This window comes from Nannospalax galili, unplaced genomic scaffold (assembly GCF_000622305.1).
Source record: "Nannospalax galili isolate Female #2095 unplaced genomic scaffold, S.galili_v1.0 scaffold1463, whole genome shotgun sequence".
Lineage (NCBI taxonomy): Eukaryota > Metazoa > Chordata > Mammalia > Rodentia > Spalacidae > Nannospalax > Nannospalax galili.
This window is the reverse complement of record NW_008349596.1, coordinates 786,239-809,854: the sequence shown is the minus strand read 5'-3', so window position 1 is coordinate 809,854 and position 23,616 is coordinate 786,239. Positions and strand designations below refer to the sequence as shown.

The window sequence follows — 23,616 nt, the reverse complement described above, 5'->3', positions numbered from 1 at the left end:
CTTTGAAGACATTTCGTGGTCATACTGGAGCTGTTACTTTCTCAACTCTGCTGATGCTTAAAATTCCAGTCAAGAGTGTTTTAGACATTTGTGTTCAATCATATTCAGGTACCATGTCTTGACATCTGGGAAGGTGGTTACTCCTCAGGCTAATAGGGGTGGCCTGAAATTTACTTACAAGTAGTGATTCCATTTCCTTAAAGTAGTTAGGTTTTAAGAAGAATATTAAATGTAAGTAGCATCCAAAAAAGATTGTTATTTATTTTTCTTTTTGAGACAGTGGTATCACTTTGCTGGCCTGGAACTTGCTATGTAAACCAGGTTGGCTTCAATCTCACAGAGGTCTGCCTGCCTCTGCCTCCCCAGTGGTGGGAGTAAATGTGTGTACCAACACATCCAGCAACAATACAATTAAAAAAAAGAAGAACACAGAACTACAGGTAAAGAACATAAGTAAATAATTCATAGGGCAATCTATGTAAATGCCTAATATATGCTACTTAATTTTTTTTTTTTTTTGACCTAGGGTCTCCCTAAAGCCACAATTGGTCTGGAGCTTACTATGTAGATCAGGCTGGCCTCGATCTCACAGAGATCTGCCTGCCTCTGCCTCCTGGGTGCTGGGACTAAAGGTGTGCACCATCACCCCCAGCTAAAAGTTTTGTTTTCAAATCCTATCATATTTACAGTACAAATAATTCATGTACTCCTTCACCAGATCAGCCAGTTAACCTCCACTTTGCTTGTGACTTAGTTTTTTCTTCCTCTGTCCTGTGTATAATTCCCATCTACAGGCACCCTCTCCTATCTATGATGTACTCCACACCAGACCATGAAATCTGCAGCAGCACTGCCTTCCTGTCCAGGCCCTCTCCTAGTCATTTCTTTCTTTCTGCTCTCTGTTTCTATTCTGGAACATAGGTTGTGTCTGCTGTGCTTCTCGTCAGAGCTTGCTTCCACCTTTTCCCATATTTCTTTATCTTCAGAATTTTAAGGAACACAAACTTCATATTATGTAAGAAGGATAACTTCAACTTTGTCCGTCTAATTTCTCTGGGCCCAGTGTTGGGAGGAGAGATGGTTTTCCCAGTGTTATCATATTACGCCACCACTGGAAATTGAATTATTTTTCAGAAGTTCACCAAAATCCTCTACATCAGACTACCCTCACCTACCCCTTAGCTTGGCATCTGACAACACTCTGAATCAACTGCCTGCATGATTTTTGTCAAAGGATGCTTCTCTGTTTCAGTCATTTTTTTTTTAACACTATTAGAAGGATGAGCCTGTTCATATCTGGGTGCCCCCTCCAAAAAAATAAATAAAATAAAAGGAAGAGCCTTTTCTACATTTGTGGGGGCCTCTGAGGATGGCTCAGCTAAGCTTGATGACTTGAGTTCAGTCCCCAGGACCCACATGGTGGAAGGAAAGAACTGCTTTCTGGAAGTTGTCTTCTGACCTCCACACGTATGCCGAGGCATACACATGCCTCCTACCCCCACCCCCACACTAAATAAATGTAATAAAACCTTTTAAGAAATGCATTTGTGCAGTTATGGAGTCATGGATTCCAGGGTGTGTGTGTGAATGTGTGTGTGCGCGCGCGCGCGTGTACATCTCGTGTTACAGACATGTGTTGGGGTCAGAGGATAACTTTCAGGAGTCAATTCTCTCCTTCCACTGTGGGATCCAGGGATTAAACTCAGGCTGTCAGGCTTAGATGGCAAGGACTTTGACCTGCTGAACTATCTCACTGCTCTTCACCTTAATTATTTTAGACAGGGTCTGTCACTCAACCTGGAGTTCCTTGATTGACTAGGCTAGTTGACCCTTAAGCTCCGTTTACCTGTTTTTGCCCAATCCCCAGTACTGGTGTTATAGAAGCCCAACTTTCATTATGTGGGTGCTGGGGATCTGAACTCAGGACTCATATTTGCCCAGTGTGCTGCACTTAATGACCAAGCCATCTCCCTAGCCCCATGGTTTCCAGTTTTATTGATTTCACAGTAACTTACCATTAAATTTTAAAACTGACATATAAATAGCTTAGAGTGGGATATGTAGACTTTAGATTCATTGGTTTTTGTTTTGTTTTTTTTTTAAATTTGATTTTATGTGTGTGTGTGTGTATTGCCTGCATGTAGGTAAGTACACCCATGTCGTGTGATGCTACGGAGGTCAGAAGAGGCTTTTGGATCCCCTGGAGCTGGAGTTACGGACAGTTGTACGCTGCCATGTGGGTGCTGGGATTCAAACCCAGGTCTTCTGCAAGAACAACCAGTGTTCTTAACCGCTGAGCCATCTCTCCAGCCCAGATTCATTGGTTTGACATACATATACATCCCTAACAAGTTGTGTAACAATGTGGGTGATGGTGCACGCCTTTAATTCCAGCACTCAAGAGGCAAAGGCAGGAGGATCTGTGAGATCAAGGCCAGCCTGGTCTCTATAGCAACTCCAGGCCAGCTGGGGCTACAGAGAAACCCTATCTCATAAAGATTAAAAAAAAAATACTTAAAACAGCTATTATTTATTTGATTCAGGATCTCATCTAGCCTCAGCTGGTCTTGAAGTCTTAAGTGTGTACCACCACCTAGTAATTATTTTGATGCCAGGAGCCCCTTCAAGGTGGTTTCTTTAGTCCCTTTGATAATGTCTCCATCATTCATTGAGTATTTAGCATCAAATTTAATAGTTTTGTTTTCTGATTCTCCTGTTTGCATTGGCACTGTAACCAAGTTAAATCTTTCTTTTTGAGAAACTGCTCAAGTCCAGTGTGGTGGTGCATGCCTTTAATCCCAGCACTCGGGAGGCAGAGGCAGGCAGATCTGAGTTTGAGGCCAGCCTGGTCTCGATAGCAAATCCAGACCAGCTGGGTCTACAGGGAGATCCTGTCTCAAAAAGACCAAAAAAAAAACCCTGCTCAATAAAATGTCATATAGCATGTTTTGTGTTTTAAAGAATTGCTCTGGAATAACTGAGTGTGTTCTAGGCAGTGTCCATGGTAGCCATTTTCAGAACTGATCTAGCACTTGTTTGACGTATGTTGTGTGCTGAAGCCCAGGGTACATCAGTGACGATGTGGATTCATTTATGCACTTATGTAGCTTCCTAGGCTATGAAGGGTTTTTAGACATTAATAACAAATTTGAAAATTGTGTATGGTTTTTAATGTTCCCATGGAATTGAATGATTTTTCAGGTGCCAGGACATTTGGTAGATTGACTAGAAAAATAATTGTTTAGTCAACACTGGGTAACTGTGAAGTAGCTGTTGCCCTAGCAACTGGAAAACTGCTCAGTTTGCTAAACAAAGGGATGGTAACTTAGTAGTTTAATTTCCTTTGTGGTGTGGAGGTACTACTTAAAAACATTATATTTTTAGCCTTAGACATGGTTCATATTATTGCCCAAAATCAGGGAACCAGAATGAGAAGGGAAGGCAGAAGGCTGTTTCCTTCCTAACTGTGTAGGTACACACATAGCTATCAGTACTCTTGGTCAAAGGAATCTTGGTTACTCCACTGATACGGTTCTTTGTGGACCAAAGTACATTAGCCTCAGAATAGGTGTACAGACTTGATTTCATGCTACACTAAGGCATCATGATGTGCTTCATTAGGGATTATTATACCCACAGAGACCTGATACCTCTTACTACTAGAATTCAGCATGATTATTTCATGGGTGAGTTGGGCAGGGGAAACTATTCTTAAGGAATCACTTCTCTACACACAAACACATGCACACACACACACGTGCACACTGGGTAGACAGTTATAAATAATGAGATCTGCTCTTTATGTAGAGCTAATTTTATTTGGCACTGTAGACTGGGCCTGTGCTCTCTGTTCAATAGATGCACTGTCTTCATCCTGTGAGTTGTAACTGTACCCTGAGTCACAAAGGTTCTCACTCAGTGTCTTTTAACTCCAAAGTAGTAGATTTGAACCTCGACATCTAATTCAGGATGCTGCTTTTTTGTTGTTTATTTTGACCTGTTTTTTTCTTTTGGGGGGTGGGAGGGTGTTGGGGAAAGAAAAACCCATTCTATCACCTGGTCATAGGTGCTTGTGCTCTTAACTTGAAAATTACATTGTGTTTTGTTAATATAAGAAATTTGGGCTGTATGTGTGCATTTGCCTGTGCATTTGCCTGTGCATTCATGTGCGGAAACTAGAGGTGGATGTTAGGTGTCTTCCTTAATCACTCTATGCCTTATACTACTTTATTATATTTTATTTTTAATATTTATGGTTTTGTCTGCATGTATGGAGTGTACCCCGTGTGTGCATTTCCCGCAAAGGCGAGAAGAGGGTTTCGGATCCCCTAGAACTAGAGTTAGAGATGGTGGTTAGCCACAGTGTGTCTGGGAACTGAACCCAGGTTCTCTGAAAGAACAAGTGCTCTTAACTGAGGAGCCAACTCTCAAGCCCCTCACTTTGTAGTAATTTTTAAAAATCCTGTGTGTATGGTGAGGGCATTGGTGCAAACCACAGCTCATGTGTGGAGGTCAAAGAACAACTGTGGAATCAGTTTTCTTTCCATCTTTACATGGGTTCCAGGGATTGAACTCAGGTGGTCAGGCTTATTAAGAAAGCACTTTACCTGATGAGCCATTTTACCAACCCCCTCCACCTAATTTTTTTGAGATACAGTCTCTCTCTGAACCTGGGGATGACATTTTGACTTGACTGTCTGGCCAGTAAGTCATCCCAGGATCTGCTGTTCTCTCCATATACCCCCAAGTACTGGGGTAAGAGGCTTTCTTTGTGAGTGCTAGGGATCTGAACTCAGGCACTTAGTGCAGTGAGCCAATAAGAAAATGTAACTAGCCCGGTGTGGTGGTGTGTGCTTTTAATCCCAGCAGAGGCAGGGCTGATCGCTCTGAGTTTGAGACTATCCTGGTCTACATAGCAAGTTCAGGCCAGCTAGGGCTATGGGGAGACCCTGTCTCAAAAAAAAAAAAAAAAAAAAAAAAAAAAAAAGAGTAACTAACCCTCAATCCAAATCACTACAAATAACCAAATAACTTGTTTTGTTTTGTTTTTTAGTAATCAGGGGGAGTAAATGTAAGTATGGATAATGGGGATAAAAGGATAAAGGTGATTGATCAAAGTACATTATGCACACCCATGAAAATGTCAGTGAAGTTCATTTTATATAAATAGTATGTGCTGATAGTAGAAATGGTACACAGTTTTAATGGGTTGAGAGCCATGGGCGGGAACAGATGAGATGAGACAGTTGTGAGTTGTGTCAGCCCAGAGTGTATCAAGTGCATGAGTCTTCATACTATTGCATCTTTCATGTGTGTTTGAAACCTTCCTTAGTATGCCGTTCAAAGACAGAGTACGTGCTAATTTTAAAAATGAACATAAAGAGCCTTTCATTTTTTTTCCATTTTTGAGTCTAGGTTTCACTATTTAGCCCAGGCTGGCCTGGAACTTACTTTGTAGACCAGAGAGGCCTAGAACTCAGAAGTTTACCTGCCTCCCAAGTGCTGAGATTAAAGGTGTGTGCCCAAAACCAGGAGTGGTGGTACACTCCACTTGGGAGGCAGAGGCAGGCAGATGGATCTCTGTGAGTTCAAGGCCAGGCTGATCTACAGCTTGGGGCTACAGGGAGACCCTGTCTCAAAAAGACAAAAAAATAAAAAATGTAAAAGAAAAAAAGGTGTATGCCCAAGTATTTTCACTAACAGACCCCTCTATTGTACTGTGCCCTTTCCATAGGTTAACAGTTCTTAGTGTTGCTAGAAGTAGGAAGATACAGTACTTTAAAGTTGTGTTACATGTATCATTATCTTGTACTTTCTCATTAGATTTAGTTTTTTAAAAAATACAAAATTCTCGTTAGTATTGACTTTGACCAAGAGAGGAAAGTGATTCAACTTTGCATTTGCACTTATTTATGGTGAGCAGTCATGTCAGGTGAGGGCACCTCTGGACTATTACTACAAAGACAAAAGGAAGAGGCCATGTACCTCCTCCCTGGCTCTTAAGATCTTTCTGCCCCTTCTTCTGAAATGGTGAGCCCTAGGTGGGTGTAGTTTAATATAGGAGTTCTGTCCAAAGACCCACATTCTGCAGACTCTTAGTTTCTACGCTTTGTGACCTTTTGTGTTCCTGGCCCTCTGTTGCATGAGGGAGCTTCATTAATGAGATATTCATTAGTGTCCTCTTTACCCTTTGTTCTATGTTCCATAAGCCTTAGATGTAGAGGTCGCATTGTAGATGTGCCACTTAGGCTTGGGTAATTCATAGACAATGTATGTGACCAGTTGTGGTACTCTGTAATAGTTTCTAGTGCAAAAGAAGCTTCTTTGATGAGTGGTAACTGGGATATTTGTCTGTTAATATAAGGACCTTGCTCATATGAACCTATAGCAATGGTGTTAGCTTGCACAAGACCCAAGCAAAATCAAGCAGACAAAAACCAAGCATAGAACTTGGGAAATGGACAGCAGACCCCAATCTTAGCTGAAGAAATACTGACAACTGATTACTGCTGAGTGAGGAAGAGCTGATCTTCCTAAAGCAAGGGACTCTAGAGAGGCTGACTAGACCTCAGTAGATGAACTTATACTGGGGACACTAATTTGACACAATAGGCCTTAAGACAAATGACAGAATGTATGAATTCCGGTGGGCGGGGGGTGGTTATGGGAGGGCACCAATGAGGAAGGGGGTATAAAGATAATTACGATTGATTGAGATGTTCTGCATGAAATACACAAAATTGAATTTAAAAAGACTGTCAGGAAGATTAAATGAGATAGTGTTCATAAAGTGTCTTGTTCATATGGAACACCCACTAAATACCAGTGCCCCCCCCAAAGGAGGCCATATGTGAGTTTGTTTGCATTGATGTGGTTTGTCCACATGGAAAGCTTCATAATAATATTGTTAACTTTTGACCTCAGTGCTTTCTGATACTGCCTTTATTTTTTGGATGTACAAATTGAAGGGTAGTTAGGTTTAGTAGACTACGAAATTCATCTAGTTACTATTTGGGATTAGGATCTTGACTTTTTGCTTTGAAAGCCTGTATAGTTAGTTGTATAGTTGGTGAATGTTAGACTGATATAGTAATTAATGTCTCCTCCCCTACTAACACTTTATGAAAGTCTGCCCATGTCTGTTAGAAAATTTCATTTATTATTTACATAGTTTACCTATAGATGATTAAGTATGTCCCAGAGTATCTTAAAGACCACTCTGTCTATGGATTGTTAAACAGATGTGTTTAACATGTAAATATTTATTATGCCAAAGGAGAGTTTATGAACAGAAAAGTAACTGACTAGGGTGATGTCAAAATGTCAAAGAAATAGAAATAGGATGGGTATGTTGACACAGGCCTGTATTCCTAGCATCCAGGAAGGCTGAGCTGGAGAATCACAAGTTCTATACCAGTCTAGGCTAGGTAGAAAGACTCTTGTCTTAGAATGAAAAAGGGGTTGGGGGGATAGAGGCAGAACATGGATGGTTTGCTTTTCTTACACCTGTTCTAACAGATCATACTCATTCTATCAGTGTGTTTGCATTAGTGGTTGTATTTGTTTTCCTTTTGAAAATCTAAGAGGCATTTCCTTATATGAATTCTAATTTCTTTTCATATGTTCTAGCTTGAAGGAAGAAAAATATTACTCTTCCAAAAAACAAATTTCTCTCTTGATATTTTAAGGAGTTTGCACCTTCCTTCAGCCAGCATGTTTTCTCATGTTGGTTAGGATATGGTATGGGCTTAGTGTGGAGAAATTCCTCCCTTCAGCTTCAACTCAATCAAGTCTATTTAGTTTACTGTAGTTGAAATGCTGCTAGTGTTTGTGAATATTAAAGAAAATATACCAATAGTAGACTATGTAGTTTTTATTTACAATTCTGTTAAAAATTAAAAAACTTACCATTATTAAATTTTTAATCATTTAAAAAATTTTTATGTGTATGCGTGTTTTGCCTGCAAGTATATAAGTGCACTTATGTCATATAATGCCTGTGAAGGCTAGATAGAAGAAGGTGTCAGATCCCCTGGAAACGGAGTTAGAGACCATTGTCAGCTGCCATGTAGGTGCTGGGAACTGAATCTGGATCCTCTAGAAAAGCAGACAGTGCTCTTAACCACTGAGGCAGCCCTCCAGCCCCCCAAATTTAAATTTAACTTTTTGTGTGTACATGTAGGTATGTATTGGGAGGGGTGTATGGTGCACTAATTAAGGTCAGAGGACAACTCGTGGGAGTCTTTTTTTTTTTCTTTCACCACGTTGTTCCAGGGGATCGAATTTATTTAAGTTGTGAGGCTTGGTGGCAAACTTCTTTATGCACTGAGCCACCTCACCAGCCTTTATACTTCTTAAATGTTTATTTGCTCCAGTGTAGGCACAAATAACTTAACTTGCTCACACAAGGGCGTACGTTGAGGCACATGGTTGATATTGAGCACGTTGCTCTCTGCTTTTAGAATAGGGCTTCTTACTGAACCTGAAGCTCTTCAGTTCTCCTAGGCTGGCGGGCCAATGGGCTTCAGACATCCTTCCCCAAGGCTGGGGTTTCAGGCACACACCTCCTTGCCTGTCTGTTCCTGTGGGTTCTGGGGATCTGAACTCAGGTCCTTGTGCTTGAGGGCAGACATTTAATCAACTGAGCCATTTTACAACCCAGCTGAGTAGCTTTTAGTTGATTTATTCTGCATCTCATACTTTGGGTTCGTCATTAATTTTCATTTACCTACGTACCATTTCTCTTTGAAAATGAAATTTTATTGACAAGCAAGGATGTGTTGTTAATGGAAGCTGTGAGTTGTAGAGTCATGAAAACAGCTATGAACACTGTCCCTACCTGATTCTACTTGAACCACAAAGTGAAATGGAATTTTGTTAAATATTTTTTCTTCTTTTCTTTAATTTGAAAATATTTAATTGATAAATATTCAGCTCGGATGTGGTGTCACATGCCTTTGATCCCAGCACTTGAGAGGCAGAGGCAGGATGATTTTTTAAGACAGGCTCTCCCTTGTAGCTACAGCTGGCCTCCATCCCACAGAGATCCACCTGCCTCTGCCTGTCTCAAAATAAAAAGTAACCCTCAATCCAAATCACTACAAATAACTTTAAAAAAAAATTATTTATTTTTATTTTACTTGGATGAACAGCCCCAACTGTTTTGTTTTTAAATAATCAGGGGGAGAAATATAAGTATGGATAATGGAGATAAAGGTGGTTGATCAAAGTATGTTATGCACACCCATGAAAATGTCAGTGAAATTCATTTTATATAAATAGTATATGCTCAGTCCTAATTTATTTTATTTTTATTTTATGTGTATGGGTGTTTTGCTTGTATGTATGAAAGTGTCCCTGTGCATGCAATGCCCATGGAGACCAGAAGAATGTGTTGGATCCCCTGGAACTGGAATTACAGACAATTGTTGGCTTGGGGGTACAGAGAATTGAACCTGGGTCGTCTTTCTAAGAGCAGCCAATGCTCTTAACTGCTGAACCATCTTTCCAGGCCTGCAGGAGGATTTTTGTGAGTCTGAGTCCAGCCTAGTCTACAAAGTGAGTTCCAGGCCAGCCAGGGCTACAGGGAGATCCTGTCTCAAAAAACTGAAAAAAATAAAATAAAAATTTAAAGTTGAGTGTTCAAAATATAATGTGATAACTTGGGTTTGCTGTGTAACTCCAGTTATTCTTGCTAAAATAAAGCTACTAAATGCCATCATATATTGAATTCAAACACAATATTGGCCAAAGAAAATTATTTTTAAGAGGGCTAAGGTAAATAGTTAAAGTAGATGGATTTATCAACCTTAAAAGAGCAAGCTACCAAGTTGTAGTTAACAGTAAAAAATTAATAATGCAGAAAAGATTGTTTCAGTGAGGGCCCATTCCTGTTGCCATGTAAATGACATCACTAATAGAAATGTTCCTAGTTTGAAAAGTGTGCTGGTGAGATGGCTCAGCTGATAAGAATCTTTGCCATCACTGGGTGTGGTAGTGCACACCTTTAATCCCAGCACTTGGGAGGAGAGGCGGGTGGATCTCTGAGCCTTGTCTACATAGCAGGCCAACAAAGAATGCTTGCAGTCACGCCTCACCACCTGAGTTCAATGCTTGGAACCCACATGGTGGAAGGAGAAAACTGACTCTCACAAGTTTGTCCTCTGATCTCTACATGTATATTTTATAGCATATGTAAGAGCACGTGTGCATGCACATACATGCACCCACATGCACACCAATGCAAAAAAAGAAAAGAACTTTAAAGTGTATATTTGATATGTTTTGGTATTTAAAAACAAACAAACCAAAAACATTCAATGAGCCAGTGTGATGACACACACATGTACCTCTGTACTTGAGAGGCTAAGGAAAGAGGATTGTGAATTCAGGGCCAGCGTGGCCTGATACAATGAGATCCTGTTTAAGAAAAAAATCATGAAATACATATAGGGGTGTCTAGCTTTTTGACATTATGACAGGATGTCTTTACCTACAAATGTGTTGGGCCACATTCATAGCCATCCTAGGACATATGCAGCCTGCGGGTAGTGGGTTAGACATGCTTAATTGTCATTGGAGGCAAATGCCATTCTAGAGGTATTGAATGTAATTATGAACACTTTTGTTGTGGCACTGGAATGTCTTTATTCTTTTGAGATAGATTGCTCCTAGTATATTCACTACTAGTGTCAGTGGTGTACTTGGATTGCTGTCTAAATGAAACAAGTAGCCTTATGACAGTTCTATGGAATTTCTGCAGGGCGTGAATGACACTAGTAGAAGGAAAAGGGTTTTGGACAGATAGATTGGGACAGGTTGAAAGTTTAAAATAATTTTCTTTATTGGTTTCTTAGACCTTCTAGCACATATCTATGAGTCCCTATAAGATGAGGCAGAGGAATTATTCAATAGTAGATTTCTCCAAACTTCTGCCTCCTCTGTTTGATGGACCATCCTAGGATATTAATATATATATATTTAATTATTTTTATTTTATGTGTATGAGTGTATTGCCTGCATGTAGGTAAGTGCACCTGTGTTGTGCAATGCCTGTGGAAGACAGAAGAGACTGTTGGATCCCTTGGAACTGGAGTTATGGACAGTTGTTAGCTGCCATGTGGTGGTGGGATTTGAACCTGGGTCTTCTGTAAGAACAGCCAGTGTTCTTAAGCACTGAGCCATCTCTTCAGCCCCAGGATATTAATATTTTTTGTAAAACACTTGGGCAAAAGCTGCTTACACAATCTTCCTTTGACTGTGGAGTTGATTAATTTAAGATCCGATGCAGAAATGTAGCCTATTCTAAAAATAAAAGTAGCTACATTGGAATGAGTACCATCTAAACCACAAGTGAACAGGACCATCAGGGCAGAAGAGTGAGCAGTGAAGCCATGTGAAAGCATCGGAAGTGTTTGAGCCGTAGTATGAGATAGCTTGGGTCAGATCACCTCAGCAGCTTTTCCATCTTATTCTGCTGTAGACTTCTCTAGATATAAGATAACACTATTCAGAGTTTTGATAGCTTTAAGGTACAGTGTAAATACTAGAGAATATATTTTTTGTACTTTGGGCTTTAAGATCTGCTAAGTAGATTAATGTGTAAATGAATGAATGGATAATGGAAACCTTAAATAGAAGCCTGTTGTCTGTGAATGATCTTAGGGACCATAGATGTTCAATTGGGGAAAAACAGCCTCTTTATTTTACATGATGTATGATTGTACATTTAAATAGTGTTTATGATGAAACATTTTTTAATTTATAATTTATAGATTTGCTTTCTAAAAATACACTTTACTATTCTAACTTACAGCTATAATAAGATGAGATCTACTATTCTGATGCCTGATTGTTCAAAAGAATTAAACAGTTTAAATCAAGTGATATTTCTTTGCATTTTTAGGCCCTTGATGAGCCTCCCTATCTGACAGTGGGCACTGATGTGAGTGCCAAATACAGAGGAGCCTTTTGTGAGGCCAAGATCAAGACAGCAAAAAGACTTGTTAAAGTCAAGGTACAGTATTTATAATGCATTAATAACATTTTGATACTTAAACTCTTGTTATATCTAAAAATATATTAATTTTTGTTTTATGTGTGTTTTGCTTACATGTATGTAAGTACCTGTGTTGTACAGTGCCTGCAGAGGCCAGAAGAGGGTATTGCATCCTGTGGAACTAGAGTTAAGAGTGGTTATTAGCCACCATGTTGGTGTTGGGAACCAAACCCAGGTCTTTAGCTTCTTAATCACTGAGTGATCTCTCCAGCCCCTAAAAATTATTTTTGTGCAAGATGTTTCTAAGAGTAGTGTCTGTAAAATAGTTATATGTGGTTTTAGGGTATTTAGATTGGGATAAAATTTGATTATCACAGTTGGTAGTTTTAGTATTAAGTAGATATAGTTCTTTTGGATTGTTTTCCTTTCTAAGAAAAGGACAGAAGTCATTGAGTTTGATTCCTTAGTTTTATTATAACCTATGGTCCCAGATATTTGGGAGACTGAGGCAGGAGGATTATTTCAGCTCAGGCATTGGAGACCAGTTTGGGGAACATAGTGAGATCCTCCATCTCCAAAACAAGCAAAAAGAGATGGGAATTGTAGCCTAGTGGTAGTGCAGCTGTCTGGCATGAGCAAAGGACCTGTCTTTGATGTGCAGCACCACAAAGTATAAGTAGATGAATAAATGAATGAACGAATGGAAGACCATAGGTGTTTAGTAGCAGAAAGATGCTTTTATATTTGAAAAATAGTAGACAAGTGAAAGCTGTGGGACCCATGACTGCTTACTTGTCAGTAATGCATTGAGGGGCATACCTTTCAGGGTCTGTACTAACTAAGCGAAGAAGGGGGTGGGAGGAGGCATGATGTAGATGAGCAGATACCATGCCAGCTCTTGGTGTGTGTAGACTAGCTGAACAGATAGAGACGTACGCTTTCCTGCAGAGTACTGTGCCTGTTTGTCTTGGCTTCTCTCTAAGCATGGGTGTGTGAAAGCTTCCCTACAATTCCCATTTCACTCCTTGCTAAGAGCTATGTGATGCTAGCTCCTGCTGGAGGATGCTAGTCTTAGTCCCACCTTTTCTTTCGTTTCCACAGGCTTGGTGCTTGGAGCTCCTTCATCATGTGCTTGGGGGGTACTTTTACAGCCCTCTTAACGGTGTGTTTCCTGCTCTGGCTTCATACACTTCTGCTTCCTGAACACCCAGTTTCTTTGCCACCATTAACTTAGGGGTGGAGGAAAACTTATTACCAGTTTTCTCATTTGTTCAGGCTATTTCTCGTACATGTGACACCTTTCTGTGAATTGGGTGAATGCCCTCCTCCATGTGGAGAACTTGGTTCCTGGATAACACTGCAGTGCCATCTGGGAAAAGTGTGCTCTTTGAGGATACTGCGCCTGGGCTTGAAAGGCACAGGCTGAACTTTAGCCTCAATCTACACTCTTTATGTGTGACACTGAAATGCCTGGGGTGCTGTGGGAAAAGGCCTGTTCACAGCTCATTTGTGAGTGAGCCTGTTAACCTGATTCTCATGTAAACCCAATATAAAGAACATGTTAATGAACCAATTCTTGTAAGAATTCTTTTGTATAGAGAAGAAAGCATCTGTATTGATAAATGGAAGTTATAATTTTTCTTAACCAGCTAACTAAAAATTAGTCAGGTGTGGTGGCACACATTTAATCCCAGCACCCAGGAGGCAGAGGCAGGTGAGATTGAGGCCAGCCTAGTCTACATAGTGAGTTCCATCCAGGTCAGCTGGGGCTGCAAGGAGAACCTGTCTCCAAAAAGGAAAAAAAGGAAAGAAAAGAAAAAGCTGACCTTTTCATTTTCATTTACTGTTTTCATGTCTGTTTTCCTGTTCTCAGAGTTCTGAGGTACTGATATCAAAGTAGGAAAGTTCTAAAGGTTCTACCAACATTTGACTCTCCACTCCATCTTGTACTGATTGTGACCTTGGACCATTTACTTAGACTTTCTGTTCATAAGTTTTCTTTTCTAAAAAATGGAAGCAGAATTGTTGGCACAATTCTCTTCTGACCCCCCTCCATGCTGAGGATTGAATTAAGGGCTTATCCCAGGTGCTTTACCACTAAGCTACACATAGCCTTACAGATTCTTTTTTGCTTGTTTTTTTGAAACAGGATCTCCCTGTGACCCCACCTGGCCTGGAACTTGCTGTGTAGACCAGGCTGGCCTCCATCTCACAGAGATCCACCTGCCTCTGGCTTCCTAAGCACTAGGATTAAAGATGTGTGCCACCACGCCTGGCCTGGAGATTGAATTTTGATCCTTGAGCCTACTCTTAAGAGTTTTGAGTAATGGATTCTGGCCATTGGATGTTTTGGTGCACACCTGTAATCCTAGCTAGCACTCAAGAGACTGAGGTAACAGGAAAGGGAGTTAGAAGCCAGCCTGAGCTACATGGTAAGGTCTTGTCTCCAAAAGCCCAAACTAGGGCTGGAGAGATGACTCAGTGGTTAAGAGCACTGACTGCTCTTGCAGAGGACCCGGGTTCAATTCTGAACATCCACTTGGCAGCTAACAACTGTCTGTAACTCCAGTTCCAGAGGATCCAACACCACTTTCTCTCTCTCTCTCTGTGTGTGTGTGTGTATTTGAGACAGGGTCTCCCTGTAGCCCCAGCTGGCCTGGAACTCCCTATGTAGACCAGGCTGGACTCAAAGTCATAGAGATCTGTCTGCCTCTGCTTGCACCAAGTGCTGGGATTAAAGGCATGTGCCCAACACCTTCTTCTGACCTCTGTGGGCATTGAATGATATGGGTGCACTTACACACATGCAGGCAATACCCTCGTACACATCAAAAGAAAGTGCAACATCACAGGTCTTCTTTTCCTCATATTTTAAGGAAGAAGCGTTTGTACAGCTGAACTAGTAAGTGGTAGCATTGAATTAAATGTGATGAGTGAAACATCAGTGCTCCAGATGTGGCTTCAGGTTCCTTTCATTTTGAAAAGTGAGAAATTAAGGGGAAAAAAACCCCAGATACTAAGCAGGCTATTTGCGTAGATAATTTTTCAATTAATCCATTTAGGGTTTGGGCTCTTGTTTAGACTTAGGCAATCCTTAGTTTGTGTTACCTGTAATAAAAATGACTAATTAGTGCATAGATGAGCTTATGTTGCTTATTTCTGGTGTGATTAATTGAATTCCTAATTTCTAGGTGACCTTTAGACATGATTCTTCAACAGTGGAAGTTCAGGATGAGCACATAAAGGGCCCACTGAAGGTGAGTCTCTCCTGAGTAGTTCTCAGGTTTGGTTGTAGACAGCGATGCTTCATTTTTTAATATTGAATGAGTAGCTATAGAATTTCCCCTAAAAAGATCAATAGAAATATATTCAATGTTAAGTTTTGCCAGATGATAGGAAGGTCTGTGTTTAGAAATGAAATATACATCAAGGAAGCACCAACTGTTTTCTTTTACTTAAATGATAGGATTTTCAGGATTAAGAAATGATTGAAGTAGGAATCAATGATGTAAGAACTATAGGAAAATAAACCTCAGAACTCTTAATTCCTTGGAGCCAACTGCTTGCAAATGAACTCCTTTAAGGGTCATTAATTACACAGTTGACCCTATTTGTTTCCTCTTTGACCAGTGAAATAAGTGCTATTTTGCCTTTTCTGCTAGTAAGAAGCTACAGTGTGTGGGAAGCAACTGTGTACTCTTTGGCCCCTGTAAATGTCTGAAAATGTAAATAGATTGGGCTTGGAGAATCTTAGGAAATGCCAAGAGCAGTGAATAAAACATTCTAGATGTAAGAAAGCTTTTTACTTGCTATTATGGAGAACTAAAGCTCTTAAGTTTGGTCTCTTTATTATTAACTCTTGCTTTGCAAGAATTATTTCCCATCATTTCTGTTTTATGGACATGATCTTTAATATTTAATCTACCCATTTGTCACTCGTAAGGACCATTGAACAAAAGCATATGCAATGAAGACTTTAGCCACCACTTAGCACTTAGTGTGTGCTATTGCTGTGCCAAATGCTTTTGCATATATTATTTTTATTTAGTCTTGGCAATAGCTCTTTGTGTGTGTGTGTTTGGGAGGGGGGTTCTTTTTGAGACAGAGTCTCCCCGTATCCCCAGCTGTCCTGGAACTCATTATGTAGACCAGGGAGGCCTTGAACTCACAGATCTGCCACCACACCCAGCAGCGATAGCTCTTTATAGAAGAAGAAACTGACGGAAAGGAGTAATTTGATTCCAGACTCATGAGCACAGCCTGTGTTGAAACTGTGTGCCCTTTGGGTTCTCAGGACACATGCAGCCTCTGCTTCAGAAGCACAGCTAGCTGCTCGTCAGGGTCTGATCTGCCCTGTTCTCCTGATCCAGGCCCATAGGCACCTACTACAAGGAATGCTGAGTGTTACAAAGGGATGAAAAAGGCAGCTGCTTTGTAGCCTTAAGCTGTCTCTATCCCTTGGACTGTTCAGCATCCTTGATAGTGGTGTAATTGGTTTATTTTGCTTCATTCTTTTTTTAACTAGACTTTTCTTTGGGTGTGATTGGGAATTAATACTATTTTGATTTTTACGTATTTAACAATGACAAGTTTTGGTTTCAAAATTAATAATTTTTGTCTGTAGTGTTGTATGTGTATGTGTGTGTCTGTCTGTCTCTAGACTTTGAATTCTTTCCTGATAAACTTTGTAGCTTTTTATCTGTTGGTAGAAGGTAACAACATTTGAGTACATACTTTTCTTACAGGAAATCACTAAAAGTGACAGTCATTTAATCTCAGTACATTTTCAGTAAAGAGATAACAGTGATTGGCTAGACCATTTGAGTAGTAATTAAAAAATAGCAGTTGTGTTTATTGATTCCTAATGGTTCTGGGAGTTTTTAGCACCCTTTACAGACCTGTGAGAACAAAATGTTTTTATAGTAATACTTAGATTATTTGCCTTCTCTGCTGTATGGACATTCTTGATGATGATGTAAACTGCTAGTGTCCTGTACAAATCAGGTCAGTAGCCATTGTGTTCATTACCATGCACTCATTTAAAGCCAGGTTTCATGTAGTCTATCTATTTATTTATTGCCCTATTTGTCTCTGAAATGTTTTCTAATACTTAAAAATGATTTTAGGTAGGAGCCCTTGTGGAAGTGAAGAGTCTTGATGGTGCATACCAAGAAGCTGTGATCAATAAACTGACAGATGCAAGTTGGTATACCGTAGGTAAGGCAATAAATTTTCTGTTGAAATATATTTTAGTCATACACAACATTTATCTTAAAATCAGATTGAGCCAAACTTCCTAGTTTGTTTTTTTTTTCTTTCAAATTTCAAGGAAACTTGCTAAATTTCCTCCACTAATGTCATCAATAGTTTTTATTGTTACTGGTTATCTTTACATATCCTAATATTGTTATATATAAAAATAAATTTTGAGCCGGTTGTAGTGGTGCACTTGGGAAGCAGAGGCAGGCAAATCTCTGTGAGTTCCAGGCCAGCTGGAGCTACAGGGAGACCCCCCCTCCCAAAATGGAAGTTATCTAGTTTATATAGTGTCTGACTGAATTTCTAGCTGTTTTCACTTCAAAGTATATCTTACCAAAATTTGTCTCTCCATTTTAAGTTCTTAAAAAAAATACTTTATTATTTTGGCTGGTCGTGGTGGTACATACCTTTAATCCCAGCACTCATGAGGCAGGGGCAAGCCTGGTCTACCTATTGAGTTCCAGGACAAAGTTATCTAGTTTATATAGTGTCTGACTGAATTTCTAGCTGTTTTCACTTCAAAGTATATCTTACCAAAATTTGTCTCTCCATTTTAAGTTCTTAAAAAAAATACTTTATTATTTTGGCTGGTCGTGGTGGTACATACCTTTAATCCCAGCACTCATGAGGCAGGGGCAAGCCTGGTCTACCTATTGAGTTCCAGGACAGTTAGTGCTACAGGGAGACCCTGTCTCAAAAAAAAAAAAAAAAGGACAAAAGAAAAAAGTTTATTTTTATTATTATGTTTATGAATGTATTGCCTGCATGTAAGTGCACCATGTTTCTGCACAGTGCTTACAGAGGCCAGAAGAGGGTGTCTGATCCCCTGGAACTGGAGTTATGGATGGTTGTTAGCTGCCATAGAACAGCCACTGTTCTTAACTGCTAAGCCATCTCTCCAGCCTCCATTTTAACTATTTTTTAAAAAATATTTTATTTATTATTTTTATTTTATGTGTATGAATGTATTGCCTGCATGTATATGAATGCACCCGTGTTGTGCAATGCTGCAGAGGTCAGAAGAGGGCTTCGGATTTCCCTGGAACTTGAGTTAAGGATGTTCCCTGGTGCTGGGACTCGAACCCAGGTCCTCTGCAAGAGCAGTCAGTGCTCTTAACTGCTGAGCCATCTCTCCAGCCCCCATTTTAACTATTTTTAAGTGTAGAGTTCACTTCTGTTAGATATTTATAGTATTGTGTACCAGAACGTCTTTTACCTCTACTGTATGTTACAGTAGTTTGAGACACCATAGTTTATTTCCATTTGGCCGGTCTTCTTGCTGTTGCAGTAAGGGGTGGATTGAATGTCTTCTGTGTGTGCACTATTATGCTGTTATCTCCCTAGTGTATGCACTGAGAAATACTTAGATTGAAGGGACATGCGCTTTTGAAACTTCAGCAGCTAAAACTGCCAGCGTCAGTGTCTGATGCTTGTCAGATTGATGTTACTAGTCTTTTTAAATTTCTGCCTAATTGAATGAAAAATAGTTTTTTTTTTTCTTTTTTTAAGAAGCAGGGTGGGGGCTGGAGAGATGGCTCGGCGGTTAAGAGCACTGACTGCTCTTGCAGAGGACCCAGGTTCGATTCCCAGCACCCACATGGTGGCTGCGAACCATCCTTAACTCCAGTTCCAGGGGAATCCGACACCCTCTTCTGACCTCTGAGGCATTGCACAGCACGGGTGCACTCACATACATGCAGGCAATATACTCATACACATAAAATAAAAATAATAAAATACTTTTAAAATAGAAGCAGGAGTTGCTGTGTAGCCCAGGTGCTCCTCGAGTCACAGTTGCCCTAGTAGTGTAATTACAGGTGTGAGCCACCATGCCTGGCTTGTTTAGAAAGCCTTGCTTCCAGTTGGGTGTGGCGGCACATGGCTTTAGTCCCAGCACTCGGGAGGCAGAGGCAGTTAGATCTCTGTGAGATCGAGGCCAGACTGGTTTACATAGTTCCAGGCCAGCAGAGGCTACAGGAAGACCCTGTCTCAAAAAGAGCAAATGAAGAAAGAAAGCCTTGGCTTCCATCAGTGTTAGAAATTCTTCTCTCTCCCTCTGTCTCATCCCTCTCCTTTCAAAGCTGTGACTTGACTCGAAGTTCTCATGTATGCTAGGTAGGCACTCTACCATAAATCCATTTTCTAATGTGTTTTTCAATTCTTTAATAGTCGTGTTTTGTTTTACACAGTTTTCCTTTCATCTGCTGTTTTTTTGAAACATCCCAAAATAATGGTCTAACATTATATTCCACGTTTGTGCCAATCATTCTGGTATTATTTATTAAATAGTAATAATGCTTTTTGATGGCCTCAAAGATGAGAGAGTAAGAATGTTACAGAATGACTCTGGTGAAAGCAGAATTTGATAGTGCTTTGAAATAATAGTGATATGAGTTTTGTTTATTTTGGGGGTATGGTGAAAAGAAAAAAACTTGGTTTTGAGACAAGGAACTATTTGACTGTATATAAGTTGTATCCATGTCAACAATCACACATAGTCAGCCTGGATGTAAATTGAGTATAGTAGCCAGTCTCATAAATGTGTCACTTTTATCAGTGTGTGTCTTAGTTAACAGCTTTAAGCAAAGATACCAAAAGTTGTTTATTTGGTGTCATACAATGTCAAGTGTCATTTAATGTTTAAGAACCTAGCAGTATTGGTTGATGGACAAAAGCTGTGAGGTATCTAAAGTTGAGGTCAGAGGGCCAGTGAGAGGGCTCAACAGGGAAAGGCTCTTGCCACCAAACATGGAGACCTGAGTTTCATCTCTGGGATCAACATGGTGGAAGGAGAAAACCACTCCTGAAATTTGTCCTCTGACCTCCACATGTTCACCATTCCATGTGCACAGCTATATACACACACAAATAAATTAATAAAACAATTTTTGATAGCATCTATTATTTGACATAGATGTACTTGGTCCATGATTTCTGAGGAATGCAGTATATTGAAGTTATGAGAGTCACAAAAATAGACATGTGTTCTGTATATATACTTTTAAAATTATTTTTATTTTATGTGTAGTCTTTTGTCTGCATGTATGTAAATGCACTGATGTTGTGTGATATCCACAGAGGTCAGAAGACTGTTGGATTCCCCTAAAATTGGAGTTATGGATTGTTAGCTGCCATGTGGGTGCTGGGAATTGAACCCGGGTCCTCTGCAAGAGCAGCTTATGCTCTTAACTGCTGAGCCATCCTCTCCAGCCCCCATAATTTATATTTTTAATTCTGGGTATTGAACTTAGGTCCCAAATTATGGTAGTCAATTTGTTTACCACTGAGCCTCACTCCAGCCCTTCTTCACTTTTGTTGAAGTACGATTGACATTGTATAAACTGCAAGGTATTAACATGATCATTTGATGTGTGAGCATATTTCACACCATTATCACCGTCAGATGTGTTTATACTTCCATCACTTACAGTAAACATTTCAGGGCTTTGAATCAGTAATTTTCAACAAAGGATAGATTTCCCACCTCAGAACAGTGGACAGTATCTGGAGACTATTAATGTTTGGTTGTAACAATTGGGAAGGGAGTGTTTTTGAGATGATGCTCAGCACTGTGTAATGCACAGAATAAGCGTCACAGTGCAGACTACTAGGTAGAGCTTGTTTGTGACTAGTGCTGAAGTTGAGGAAGCTTGCTTTAGTGTAAAATTAGACATCCGCTTTTGTTGTTGTTTTTGAGACAGTCTCCTTGTAGATCAGGCTGGCTTTGGTCTCACAGAGATCTTCTTGCCTCTGTCTCGTGAGTGGGATTAAACCACCACACTCTGCTGCATTTTTTAAAAATACATTTAAAAAAATTTTTTATATATATGTGTGTAAGTGCACCTGTGCTGTACAGTACCTGCAGTGTTCAGAGAAGGTGTTGGATCCCCTGGAACTGGAGTTACCATGGCAATTGTCAGCTGCCTTGTGGGTATTGGGTATTCAACCTGGGTCCTCTGCAAGAGTAGTCAGTGCTCTTAACCATTGAGCCATCTCTCCAGCCTCACATTTTTTTTTTTTAAAGAGACAGACAATATATAATTTTTTTTTTTTAATCTTTGACACAGAGTCTCCCTGCAGCCATAGCTGGCCTGGAACTTGCTGTGGAAGCCAGGCCAGCCTGGATCTCATAGAGATCACCTGCCTCTGCCTCCCAAGTGCTGGGATTAATGGGCTGTTCTACTCCTTTGGGCAGACAATGTATCATTTAATAAGCTTCCTGTATCTTAGGTACCTGACAGTCTGGAAAACTTGATTTTCTTTCCTTTACCCTTTGGAAGGATTAATTAGCATTTAAATTGTTTCCTCTTGAAATGCCAACTTTTTTTTTTTTTTTTCTTTTTGAAGCAGGGTCTCCCTGTAGCCCCAAGCTGTCCCGGAACTCACTATATAGACCAGGCTGGCCTTGAACTCACAGAGATCTGCCTGCCTCTGCCTTCGGAGTGCTGGGACTATAGGTGTGCGCAACCACGCCGGCTAATATTTCTTTTTTTTTTGCCTTTTTGAGACAGGGTCTCTCTGTTGCCCTAGCTATCCTGGGATTCATTATGTAGACCAGGTTGGCCTTGAACTCACAAAGATCCACCTGTCCTCTGCCTCCCGAGTGCTGGGATTAAAGGCGTGCGCCACCATGCCCGGCTCCAGCTAATATTTTTATTTTTATTTTATGTGTATGTGTGTATTGCCTGCATGTAGGTAAGTGCACCCATGTCGTGTAATGCCCGTGGAGAACAGAAGAGGCTGTTGGATCCCCTGGGACTGGAGTTACGGACAGTTGTTAGCTGCCATGTGGGTGCTGGGATTTGAACCCGGGTCTTCTGCAAGAACAACCAGTGTTCTTTCTTAACCGCTGAGCCATCTCTCCAGCCCCAAGAAGGATATTTTTATATCAGGTGCATTTTACTAGAAACAGGAAACACTGTTTAATAATTATAAAGTCATTCACTAGACAGTATTAAATGTGAACAGCAGTCCAAAAATAATCTTAAAGAATAGAGAATTTGCAACTAGAAAATCTAATGATGGCTTACATCCTGTTGTTAGTCTTTGAGAAGTTCTCAGCTGCTTCCATTTTTACTTCCTCACACAGTTTTTGACGATGGAGATGAGAAGACACTGAGACGATCTTCACTGTGCCTGAAAGGAGAGAGGCATTTTGCTGAAAGTGAAGTAAGTTGCCACATAGTAACTGAATACATCTTGATGTTTTCTATTGGAGGAGTAAACTTGCTTTCTCAACTCAGCACACTCGCTAATTAGGAAAACTCCTTAATACATGATATCATTATAATGTCATCTATGAACTGTGATTGAAGGCCTGAGCTTGAGCACCAAGTTGTGTAGTCTCTGTTGTCTAAAGTAATTCAGTATTTTTTCATGTAAATAGTAGGCTTGTTTAATTATTTTTAGGCCACCTTAAAGATTTTTGTTGTCTCTGCTGCTTTTGTTTTGAAACAGGGTCTTGCTCTGTATCCTAGGCTGGCCTTAAACTCATGATTCTCCTGCTTCTACCTTCTGAGTGCTGGGATTATAGGTGTGCACCATGATACCTGACTCTCGAGGCCGTTTTCATACAGACTTACTTAATTTGTTAGTAATTATAAGAAATAAGTGTCTGATTCATTATCTCTCCTAAGTGAAGTGCTGTGAAGGTAGGACAGGCAGTCAGAAGTGCTTCCTGTTGACTTGCTGCCCCCTTACCAGGCTGCCCTGCTGATTCAGTCCCCTTTTCTTTATTTTAGGTTGATTTAGCTTATTTCATAACATTCATCATTCCCTGAAATCAAAATATGTTCATGGTTTAGTGTCCCCCCCTTCCTTACTAGAATATGTCACAAAAGCAGGGACTTTGTATGTCTTCCTTGCTTCTTTGCTCCTAGGTCCCGCAACAGTACCTGTCACAGTAGACGTGAACATGTGTTGGAGAGGTGAATGAATGAAGTGCTTATATTTCCAGAGGCTTTGCTGAGTGCTTCATGTACATTATCAGAGTCACTCCATTATGGGTGGTTGTTCTTACCACTTTAGCTATAAGGAGCCAGAACTAGTCAAACCAGTACTTTGTAGCACTAAAGCCAGCACTTTCCTTGAAAGTTGTACCAAGAATGCTGGGTCAAGTCTCTAACTCAGTAGCTTAGAGTTGGCATTTACAAAGTGACATGGTGTTATGCATGGGCTTTGTTCTATAGTCCAGTCCAATTGCTAGTGTTCACTGACGCACAGTGTGACTGTGACTGTACTAGTGTATCTTTTTACTAGTCACCATTTAAAAGAAGGCTGTTCCATAGGGGGCACTTTAGTCTTATATTAGACTGTACTTTTATTTGTTTTGAAAATACTTAGGCCTCTCTCAGTGATTC

The 23,616-nt window shown here is 40.2% G+C and overlaps 1 protein-coding gene across 8 annotated transcripts in view; it reads left to right on the top strand.

Moving 5' to 3' along the window:
* Arid4b (AT-rich interaction domain 4B) overlaps positions 1–23,616 on the top strand; it is a 151,600-nt gene that overhangs the window by 51,334 nt on the left and 76,650 nt on the right. For all 8 annotated transcript variants that reach the window (XM_017801648.2, XM_008847027.2, XM_017801647.2 and 5 more), the window contains exons 3-6: positions 11,906–12,016; positions 15,190–15,255; positions 17,125–17,215; positions 22,347–22,426. In XM_017801648.2, coding sequence (XP_017657137.1) covers positions 11,906–12,016; positions 15,190–15,255; positions 17,125–17,215; positions 22,347–22,426 — 348 coding nt within the window. The remainder of the gene's footprint in view (positions 1–11,905; positions 12,017–15,189; positions 15,256–17,124; positions 17,216–22,346; positions 22,427–23,616) is intronic.